The sequence below is a fragment of the Doryrhamphus excisus genome, linkage group LG4 (assembly GCF_037039965.1).
Source record: "Doryrhamphus excisus strain RoL-2023G ecotype Guam linkage group LG4, RoL_Dexc_Guam_v1.1, whole genome shotgun sequence".
NCBI lineage: Eukaryota > Metazoa > Chordata > Actinopteri > Syngnathiformes > Syngnathidae > Doryrhamphus > Doryrhamphus excisus.
Window position 1 is genome coordinate 17394818 of NC_136360.1, and position 12365 is coordinate 17407182.

At 36.3% G+C, this 12365-nt stretch overlaps 1 protein-coding gene across 1 annotated transcript in view; it reads left to right on the forward strand.

The window, feature by feature from the left end:
• The window catches only part of agbl4 (AGBL carboxypeptidase 4), a 388105-nt gene that overhangs the window by 200341 nt on the left and 175399 nt on the right, over positions 1 to 12365 (forward strand). The window contains exon 5 of the mRNA XM_058073430.2: positions 10175 to 10391. Within this exon, the coding sequence (XP_057929413.2) occupies positions 10175 to 10391 (217 nt within the window). The remainder of the gene's footprint in view (positions 1 to 10174; positions 10392 to 12365) is intronic.

Sequence of the window (12365 nt, forward strand, 5' to 3'; positions counted from 1 at the left end):
ATTCATTCATTCATTCATATTCTGATGACACAAACCAAAAAGCTCCATCATTCATTCATTCATTCATATTCTGATGACACAAACCAAAAAGCTCCTTCATTCATTCATTTATTCATTCATATTCTGATGACACAGACCAAAAAGCTCCATCATTCATTCATTCATTCATATTCTGATGACACAAACCAAAAAGCTCCATCATTCATTCATTCATTCATATTCTGATGACACAAACCAAAAAGCTCCATCTTTCATTCATTCATTCATTCATTCATTCATATTCTGATGACACAAACCAAAAAGCTCCACCATTCATTCATTCATTCATTCATATTCTGATGACACAAACCGAAAAGCTCCTTCATTCATTCATTTATTCATTCATATTCTGATGACACAGACCAAAAAGCTCCATCATTCATTCATTCATTCATATTCTGATGACACAAACCAAAAAGCTCCTTCATTCATTCATTTATTCATTCATATTCTGATGACACAGACCAAAAAGCTCCATCATTCATTCATTCATTCATATTCTGATGACACAAACCAAAAAGCTCCTTCATTCATTCATTTATTCATTCATATTCTGATGACAGAGACCAAAAAGCTCCATCATTCATTCATTCATTCATTGATATTCTGATGACACAAACCAAAAACCTCCATCTTTCATTCATTCATTCATATTCTGATGACACAAACCAAAAAGCTCCACCATTCATTCATTCATTCATTCATTCATTCATTCATATTCTGATGACACAAAACAAAAAGCTCCATCATTCATTCATTCATTCATTCATATTCTGATGACACAAACCAAAAAGCTCCTTCATTCATTCATTTATTCATTCATATTCTGATGACACAGACCAAAAAGCTCCATCATTCATTCATTCATTCATATTCTGATGACACAAACCAAAAGGTACACCATTCATTCAGTCATTCATTCATTCATTTATTCATTCATTCATATTCTGATGACACAAACCAAAAAGCTCCACCATTCATTTATTCATTCATTCGTATTCTGATGACACAAAGCAAAAAGCTCCACCATTCATTCATTCATTCATTCATTCATTCATTCATTCATATTCTGATGACACAAACCAAAAAGCTCAATCATTCCTTCATTCATTCATTCATTCATATTCTGAGGACGCTAACCAAAAGGCTCCATCATTAATTAATTAATTCATTCATTCATTCATTCATTCATATTCTGATGACACAAACCAAAAAGCTCAATCATTCCTTCCTTCATTCATTCATATTCTGATGACACAAACCAAAAAGCTCCACCATTCATTCATTCATTCATTCATTCATATTCTGATGACACAAACCAAAAAGCTCAATCATTCATTCATTCATTCATATTCTGAGGAAGCTAACCAAAAGGCTCCATCATTAATTAATTAATTCATTCATTCATTCATTCATATTCTGATGACACAAACCAAAAAGCGCCATCATTCATTCATTCATTCATTCATATTCTGATGACACAAACCAAAAAGCTCCACCATTCATTCATTCATTCATTCATATTCTGACACAAACCAAAAAGCTCCATCATTCCTTCATTCATTAATTCATTCATATGCTGATGACGCGAGCCAAAAGGCTCCATCATTAATTAATTAAATAATTAATTCATTCATTCATTCATTCATTCATTCATTCATTCATTCATTCATTCATTCATTCATATTCTGATGACACAAACCAAAAAGCACCATCATTCATTCATTCATTCATTCATATTCTGATGACACAAAAAAAGCGCCATCATTCATTCATTCATTCATTCATATTCTGATGACACAAACCAAAAAGCTCCAAAGTGTTTGAAAATCACTCTGGACGGAGTTTTGAGTGATGGTCAATTATGCAAATCGGGTGATGACACCACAAATAGATTGCAGTCCTGCGGGAAACCCTGTCTATGAAACATACGGTGGGGCGACCAAATCGCAGGTTGCCTAGCAACAGTGCCTCCCGATGTCCTCATTTGCATAAAAACCACCGCTGAAGCTCCCAGGATTGATACGCCGTCATGTGCACTACTCACACATGAATATACATCCTACGTACGTACCAATGAGGAAGTCGCTTTTTGTCGGCGGCGACTTCATACACGGAACGAGGTTACGGGCCTCGCTTGTGACGGACAATAAACCAACCTGGTTTTGTTGAGATTGTCGAGAAACATCAGCTTTTCGCTTATTGGCGTGGTCGTGACCAGGGAATGAGGAAACGTGTCATCGGCCGTGGAATGTTTGCCTCAAATGAGCTTGGTGGGGATCTGCGGAAACACATAACCTTCCGAAGAGTTGACAGGATGAACGTTCCGTAAAATGTGTGTGTGTGTGTTTTGTCCTCTTTGCCTTTGTGAGCTTGCTCGGAGAAGCTCTTGATTGGCGTGTCCTCCACGCTTGATTGATTCTGAAATATAGACAAGGTGTTGAACGCGTGAAAGTTACCAATTTCGAAGCCTTCATCTTGAAACTTCAGGAGATTCCAACGCCAATACGAGGAGTTTTTTAGCCACCGATGGCGGCGCCTCGCTAAAGGCGGCCTGCCAGCTGTGTCAAAACCCCTCCGCTGTCTTCCATGTCCTCCTTTTTCTTATTACCTCCACCAAGCGCAAAAATGGAAAAGTGATAGGTGTTGTTTTTCGCCTCAGTTGGTTGTTAGTGAGGAGGATTATTCTGGAACGGAAACACCAATTTCAATCAAACTTTATTTGTGGTCTACGCCATTAACAAGAAGCAATTCCAGTTTGACGCAAATGGAAATAAAGATTTGGATGGAGCGTATTGCTAAAGATTTGTGGGGAGAATTGATTCCTATATTTTGGTAAGGCACAAGAGGTGAGGATACTTTTTTTTCTGCAGTTTAATTATACGGCACTGACTCCGAAGTTGGTACAGTTCAAGGAAAAATCTGCTAGCCCAAAAATACTTACAATAAGAGACATTCATTCATTCATTTTCTACTGCTTATCTTCACAAGGGTCGCGGGGGATGCTGGAGCCTATCCCAGCTGTCTTCATGCGAGAGGCGGGGTACACCCTGGACTGGTGGCCAGCCAATCACAGGGCACATATAGACAAACAACCATTCACACTCACATTCATACCTATGGACAATTTGGAGTCGCTAATTAACCTAGCATGTTTTTGGAATGTGGGAGGAAACCGGAGTACCCGGAGAAAACCCACGCAAGCAAACTCCACACAAAGATGACCCAGGGTGGGATTGAACTCGGGTCTCCGAGCTGTGAGGTCTGCGCGCTAACCACTCGACCACTAACCACCCCAAATAAGAGACAATTTGACGGCGGTCGAGTGGTTTGTGCGCTGATTTCACAGCTAGGAGACCAGGGTTCAATTCCACCCTCGGCCATCTCTGTGGATGTTCTCCCCGTACATGCGTGGGTTCCTCCCACATTCCAAAAACATGCTAGGTTAATTAGCGACTCCAAATTGTCCATAGGTATGAATGTGAGTGTGAATGGTTGTTTGTCTTTACGTGCCCTGTGATTGGCTGGCCACCAGTCCAGGGTGTACCCCGCCTCTTGCCTGAAGACAGCTGGGATAGGCTCCAGCATCCCCCACGACCCTAGAAAATGAATTAATGAATAAAAAATCGACATTTCAATGAGTGTATCAATTACTCAAGGCTGCACGGGGGACAAGTGGTTAACACGCAGGTTTCACAGCTACGTGATCCGAGTTCAATTCCACCCTCGGCCATCTCTCTCTCCGGGTACTCCGGTTTCCTCCCACATTCCAAAAACATGCTAGGTTAATTAGCCACTCCAAATTGTCCATAGGTATGAATGTGAGTGTGAATGGTTGTTTGTCTATATGTGCTCTGTGATTGGCTGGCCACCAGTCCAGGGTGTACCCCGCAAAATGAATTAATGAGAGGTAAAATGTGATAAAAAAAAAAATGCATGCAAGGAGACTACAGTTGAAAAAAAAATGGTTTGTAGAGAATGTCTAAATGCTAACCACTCAACCACCGTGCAACCTAAAGTCCTATTATGTCAGAAAATAACCCCACTTTAGTTACAAAATATCAAAGTGTTTGTTTTGATACGCCGACCGCAATTGTTTTTTTCGATTGCGTTTCTACTCTTTCAAGTTTTCTTGACTTTCTCGTTTTCTCCAGAAGTGAATTCATCCCATGACCTTGATGTCGCTCACATACGTATGTGTGTGACTTTGTGGATTCTTGTTTGTGTGTTTGGCGTCTCTGTAATCGCTGAATTGTAAAACCACGTGTGTGCGTCTTATCATCTATGGAAAGTGTTTTGTGATAATTCTGTTTGGAGCGACGGCACTGTACCATGTCTGGAGATGGGCAGAGGAGAAGGTAGCATTTAGATAAAACAAATTGCCGGCTGCCAAACAGGAGCAGAGACTGCTTATATTAAAGCTCCAGGACTGTGTGTGTTTTCCTGAATGTGCTTAGGATTTTTGTTGTTTGTTGGTTTTTTTTCGATTTTCTACATTTGTGTGCGTGACTGTGGTATTTAAAGGCGGGAGTCCGTGTCGCCGTTCAAACGGGCCTTCCGGGCACCCAACCTTCCACAGCATTTTTTTTTTCCTTCTGGCCTATAACTGTAATGCCATGACAAGCAGCAGTAATTAAAATCAATAGCGAGGACGTTTTCACTCTTTGGCAAGGTCAAACGCTCAAGTCCAAAATGGAGGAACTAAGAAATATGTAAACAGATGAAGAGTCCATCTGAGGGTTTTTAAAGTGTGTGACCAGAAATGGATCACTTGCATTTTCAAAGAACTGTCAGAAGAATATAAGACAACCTTAAAAATAAAACCTAATTTTTATCCTGTTTTAAATATAAGTACATTTGATTATTTATGATGGCTATTATTATTAATACAGTGCAACATCTGTTTTTGGTATTGATTAGTTCCAAAAGGGCCAACAAAACCTTTCAAATAACTGTCGGAAGAATATAAGACAACCCTAAAAATAAAACCTATTTTTTTTTCATGTTTTAAATATAAGTACATTTTATTATTTATGATGTCTATTATTATTAATACAGTGGAACCTCTGTTTTTGGTATTGATTAGTTCCAAAAGGGCCAACAAAACCTTTCAAATAACTGTCAGAAGAATATAAGACAACCTTAAAAATAAAACAAAATTTTTTATCGTGTTTTAAATATAAGTACATTTGATTATTTATGATGTCTATTATTATTCATACCGTGGAAACTCTGTTTTTGGTATTGATTAGTTCCAAAAGGGCCAACAAAACCTTTCAAATAACTGTCAGAAGAATATAAGACAACCTTAAAAATAAAACAAAATTTTTTATCGTGTTTTAAATATAAGTACATTTGATTATTTATGATGTCTATTATTATTCATACCGTGGAAACTCTGTTTTTGGTATTGATTAGTTCCAAAATGGCCAACAAAAGCCGAAATATAAGGAAATGTTTCCAAGACATTTTGTAATTTTATGACAATAACAAAAAAATATTATGAGTAAAAATAACATTATTTTAGTAGCATGAAGTTGAAATAATAAAGAATATTTTTTTTTCATTTTTTTAAGTGACATTATTATGAGAATAAAAGAATAAAGCTAGTCCCAGTTAGTCAAATAATAAAGTTACTTTTTTTTAAATGCTGTATGCCTGAACGGGTTCCCTGATCGGAATCTGTCTATAGTGTCTCAACTCACGGCCCGCGGGCCGCCGTGAGTTTGAGGCCCCCGCCTTGATATGATAGTTTAATTTGTTTAATTTGTTTTTTGATTTGCTTATTTATTTTTCCATCTTATTTTGTGTTGAAAAATAAAAATTAACATTAAACATTTATTTAATTATTTAATAATGAATAAAAAAATAATTTGTTCATTTGTTTCATTTGTTTTTTGATTTGCTTATTTATTTTCCCATCTTATTTTGTGTTGAAAAATAAAAATTAACATTAAACATTTATTTAATAATTTAATCATACATAAAAATTAATTTGTTCATTTGTTTCACTTATTTCATTTGTTTTTTAATTTGCTTATTTATTTTTCCGTCTTATTTTGTGTCGAAAAATAAAAATGAACATTAAACATTTATTTAATAATTTAATCATGAATAAAAATTAATTTGTTCATTTGTTTCACTTATTTCATTTGTTTTTTGATTTGCTTATTTATTTTTCCATCTTATTTTGTGTAGAAAAAAATAACATTAAATATGTATTTAATAATTTCATATGAATTTATAATAATTTATAATAATTTATAACAACTTATAACAATTTATAACAATTTATAATAATTTATAATAATTTATAATAATTTCATGTTTTATCAGAGCTTTTGCGAAGAATCAAAGCACTGAAAAAGTGGAGGGTATAGCAGAAGCATTGAATACTCTTATATTATATATATATATAAAATATATATATAAAAAATATATATATATATATATATATATATATATATATATATATATATATATATAATATTTAATATTTATTAATATTTTTATTATATTTTTTTTATTATATATATATATTTATTTATTTATTTATTTATTTATTTTTAACCTGATGCGGCCCAGCCTCACCCAGACCCTAGCTCCAGTGGCCCCCAGGTAAATTGAGTTTGAGACCCCTGTCTTTTGTTTACCGTGTCACATGACGCAGCTGACACAGCTATCGCCATCACGACTACACGCAAGCCAGAACCTGAACAGAAAGCTTCTCCTCCGTGGCTTTTATCTGCCGCCTAACACGATATACGAGGTGTTTGCGCAAACACATCAAACTGTCTTTCCTGCTTCCTTCGGGGCGAGTCAGAGAGAGAAGTTCAGACAGTTAGCGGCGAGCAGTCTGTCCCGTTTGTTGATTGTCGGGCAAAACCGCAAAACCCCGATACCATCTTTATCTCATCTCTTGCCAGGGACGCTCACTCACTCGCTCGCTCGCTCACTACAGGCGGCCTTCGCGTCCCACAGCCCGCTACGCCGCTCTCCGCCATCACTTCCTTCCCGCATATCAGACCCGGATCTGCCATCTCCTCGTTCTGTTATCTTCTCCTTATCTCCTCATACCACCTTTCTTCCTGATCCAAACACCCCGGACCCATCAATCAGTCATCTCCCTCCCCTTATCCTCATCTCTTGGTAGCATCTGCAAGAGTTTTTGTTGGCAGAACTGTTTTCCCCAATGTGGACTGTCAGAACCCTCAGAAAGTGACAGTGTTGCAGATATTTGGAGAAAGGCGGCGGAAAAACGGGAGGCGAAGGCGGTCACGTGCTACACCCTTCACACCGCGTCTCCGAAAGGGATGAGGCGAGGGAGAGGAAGACAACGTCAGGCAGATGAAGGGTGTGAACTGCAAACATGTCGCGTAAGCAGAGACCTTGTGTGCACTGCGGCGATACCGCCCCGTAACCGCCATTGATCCAGCTGGAGGTGCAAAGAGCAGTCGGTTCTGTTTAGCGCCAGGCCTGGCAGGCGATGCGGCTTGCGTCTGACGGGTCAGTGAAGTACCCACGAAGGAGAACACAGTTAAGTTAGCGGTACATGCAAGAACGATGCATCACTGAGGCCTTGACAATCACAGCAAAAGAACCCATGTCGGGAATGGAAAATAGTAATGGCTTAATTTCATTTGAACATGCATCAGATTACAATTGAATGCATCCCATAATCAGTTCCCAGTTCCACATGTCCAAAAGGAGTAGGAAGAAGCAAAGCTTATTAAATCCTACCCCTCCATCTGGTACTTTTACAATCAGTAACTCTTACATTTGTTCACTTCCTGCTTTCCTAATATAGTTTAAGTTTTTATTAATTTAATTTGTATTTTTGTCATGTACCAAAGAACGAGGTGATATGATATATATATATATATGTATCATCATATCACTCCGAAATAACAATAAATTAATAAAATAAAAAATATTAATTCATGAATGAATGAAATATGTTTTAGTTAAATTAAAATAAATTAATAAGATGAAAAATTATTTATTTATGAATGAATGAATGAATGAATATTGATAAGATGAAAAATTATTCATTTATGAATGAATATTTTTTTAATTTTATTAATTTATTTTAATTTATTTTATTTTCATTTCATGAATGAATAATTTATTATTTTACTAATTTATTTTAATTTATTTTTTTTTACTTTTGTCACGTACCGAAGTACAAGGTGATATGATATACGATATGATATATATATATATATATATATGTGACAAAAGATAAATAAATAAAATTAAAATAAATTAATAAGATGAAAAAATATTCATTTATGAATGAATGATTTTTTTTATTTTATTAATTTGTTTTTTTATTTATTTTATTTTCATTTCATTCATGAATGAATGAATAATTTGTTATTTTATTAATTTATTTTTAATTTATTTTAATTTTATTTTTTAATTTTATTTTTGTCCCGTACCAAAGTAGGTGATATGAGCATCCAATGCCATAATGGGTACCATAGTAAGTGTCAATATAGTGATATATATAGCACATCATGACTGGTTCAAGACTCTTCATCCTTGTATTTATCAAATTTATTTTATTTATTAATTTATTTTATTAATTTTTTATATATTTTTTTATTTTTTGTCTTGTAGCAAAGTAGGTGATATGAGTATCCAATGCCATAATGGGTACCATAGTAAGTGTCAATATAGTGATATATATAGCACATCATGACTGGTTCAAGACTCTTCATCCTTGTATTTAGCAAACATCAACTGCTTGTATTGTTTCTTGAATTGGCTCATCGTTGTGCATTGTTTGATTTCCTTACTCAATCCATTCCATAGTTTGATTCCACATACTGAAATGCTATGGCTAGCATAACGTAGTCCTAGCATAGAAGTGTTTCAAATGTACTTCTTCCCTGAGATCATATTTCTCCTCTCTTGTAGAGAAGTATTGGATGACATTTTTAGCTAATTGCTTATTTTTAGCCTTATGCATTATTTTAGCTGTTTGAAGATGAACTATATCAGCAAGTTGAAGTATTTGTCATTTTAGAAATAAGGAGTTAGTATGTTCTCTGTAGGCGGCATTATGAATTATCCTTACTGACCTTTTTTGCAGTACATTTAGCGAGTGAAGATTGCTTTTATAGTTATTAGCCCATATTTCCACACAATAGGTAAGACATCAGAAAAGGCAGTCATAGAAATAAAACATCATAAAATGATCAACGTCAACCATTTGAACGCTATTGCACTGATAAACTGATACCTGCTAGTGGTATTTATTTATTGTATGAATCATCTGTTTTTTGTTGTGTGCCTGCATTGTGGCTGGTTTTTACAGTATGCTGAAGGTTAATGTTGAATGAAAGATGAATGTTTTGCTGAGAAGCTTTTAATAACTGTTTGTCCTATATTGCTCGCTTTCAACATCTATTCACTCCAGACAAACACACATTCATCGGAACCTCGTTTTTTTTTTTTGTTTTTTTTTAATGAATTCGCTGCATAAGGTCAGACAAAATCAAAACGCACAAAAACGTAATCATTTAATCCGATTAATCCGTTACAAACAAAAGCAAAATACATGATGAATGAAAGGGGATACAAATTAATCAAAGTCAAGGTAAAGTTAATCAAATCTTCATCAAATATATATTTTATATATATATATATATTTTAATATATTTATATATATAATAAAAATATTAATAAATATTAATTATATTAAACATTAACATATATATATATATATATATATATATATATATATATATATATATATATATATGTATATATATATATATGTATATATGTATATATATGCTTATATTTATATATGTCCATATGTATATTCAATGCTTCTGCTATACCCTCCACTTTTTCAGTGCATTGGTTCTTTGCAAAAGCTCTGATAAAACATTAAATTATACCAAATTATTATACATTAATTTTTATTTATTATTAAATTATTAAATAAATGTTTAATGTATTTTTTTATTTTTTTAACACAAAATAAGATGAACAAAATAATAAACAAATGAACAAATTAATTTTTTATTTTGACTTTTTTATCGATATCAACCTACGGTACTTTAGTTGACCTTCAAGTCTAACCCAATCCCTTTTAAATGTGTCGTCTCCTTCGCTATTTCAGGCAGAGGCTTCCGGCCAAGAACGTCTACTACTACCGCTGCCCGGACCACCGCCGCAACTACGTCATGTCCTTCGCTTTCTGCTTTGACCGAGAAGATGACGTGTACCAGTTCGCCTACTGCTACCCGTACACCTACTCCAGACTGCAGCATTATCTGGCCAGCCTGGAGCGCAGGAACCTTCCCTACCTGCAGAGGGAGCAGCTGGGACTCAGCGTGGTGAGTTGGAGCTGCATCAAGGAGGTCAAAGATTAGGATTAAGGCCTCCAGTAAAGTGTGCCAGATCGGTAACTTAGGTGTATGTGACGGTCATAACTTCAGCCGCTCATGTTATCGTTAGCAATATTACCCCCCCTAAGCCTGCAGTTGTGTGTGTGTACACAATGTGTACACAGTGTGTACACAAGCTCTCACCTCTGCAGCGGCAGCTAGTGTATCACACGCGTCGCCTCCAGTCGCGTCTCCTCTTATCAAATAATTGTAGGAGAAAACTCATTAGAAATGCTTGAGAGATTACGACTTTTGCCTCTGTCCTCCTTACATTTGTCAAAGAAGGCTTGGGTTGGGTAGGGTTGGGTAGGGGACCATGAAAGTACCCCCCCCCTTTCTCCATTTGTAAGGTGCGCCTGACCGTAAAATGGAGATAAGACTTTGAAATTTACCAAACCATAACATGGAAATGGTCAATGATTCTTAATTTGTCTTATATTCAGAGTCAAACAAATCCTCCTCGGAGCTTTTCTTCCTGTCGCACACAACCACACATGCTCGATAATGCCTAGAGTCCAGCTTCTGGGAGTAGCGACATGGACGACGGAAGTGGAAACTGATAAGACATTTTATTTAAGTCTTATGTAGCGATCCTGTTCCGGTCTGACACTGTAGGTTTGACCGGACGACTAAGCTACCGTATTTTCCGGACTATAAGTCACACAAAATAACCCACTGAAGTCATCACACAGAAACTTAACATTCAAAAGGGTAGCTAAGAAATATACAAGTAATTTAACTTCTGTTTACCATATTTTCCGGACTATAAGTGGCACTTTTTTTCATAGGTTGGCTGTTCCTGCGACTTATACTCCAGAGCGACTTATGTATTTTTTTTCCGACCTATTTATGCATTTTTGGCCTTGTGCGACTTATACTCCAAAGCAACTTATAGTCCAGAAAATACAGTACTTGTGGGATCAAGCGGTTCATTTGCCCTGAGACAAAAATGACACAGAGAAACGAAGTACGTATTTATGCGACTATTCAATTGTGACCCTGAAGAAGACGACTTTAGTGGTTTTAGTTCCTAGGAGAAGGAAGAGGATGGTGATGAATGACTTACTGAGAGGCTACTGTCTAACGAGCCTTTCCGTGTTCCGACGTGGACAAAATTTGCGGTAATTCATCTGTTCCAGGGCGAGTGGTTAGCACGCAGGCCTCACAGCTAGGAAACCCGAGTTCAATCCCATCCTCAGCCATCTCTGTGTGGAGTTTGCATGTTCTACCCGTTTTTTTTCCGGGTACTCCGGTTTCCTCCCACATTCCAAAAACATGCTAGGTTAATTGGCCACTCCAAATTGTCAAATTTTCACATTGTACAAATACAGTGATCCCTCATTTATCACGGTTAATTGGTTCCGGAGCCGACTGTGATAAGTGAATTTGACTGTGATAATTTGGATTTGATGTTTATAAATCTGATATGTTTATGTTAGGTGGTCGAGCGGTTAGCGCACAGAACTCACAGCTAGGAGACCTGAGTTCAATTCCACCCTCGGCCATCTCTGTGTGGAGTTTGCGTGTTCTACCCATTTTTTTCCGGGTACTCCGGTTTCCTCCCACATTCCAAAAACATGCTAGGTTAATTGGCCACTCCAAATTGTCAAATTTTCACATTGTACAAATACAGTGATCCCTCATTTATCACGGTTAATCGGTTCCGGAGCCGACTGTGATAAGTGAATTTGACTGTGATAAGTTGGATTTGATGTTTATAAATCTGATATGTTTATGTTAGGCGGTTGAGCGGTTAGCGCACAGACCTCACAGATAGGAGACCCGAGTTCAATCCCACCCTCGGCCATCTGTGTATGGTGTTTGCATGTTCTCCCCGTGCATTGATAGGTTTTCTCCGGGTAGTCTGGTTTCCTCCCACATTCCAAAAACATGCTAGGTTAATTGGCTAACTCCAGATTTGTT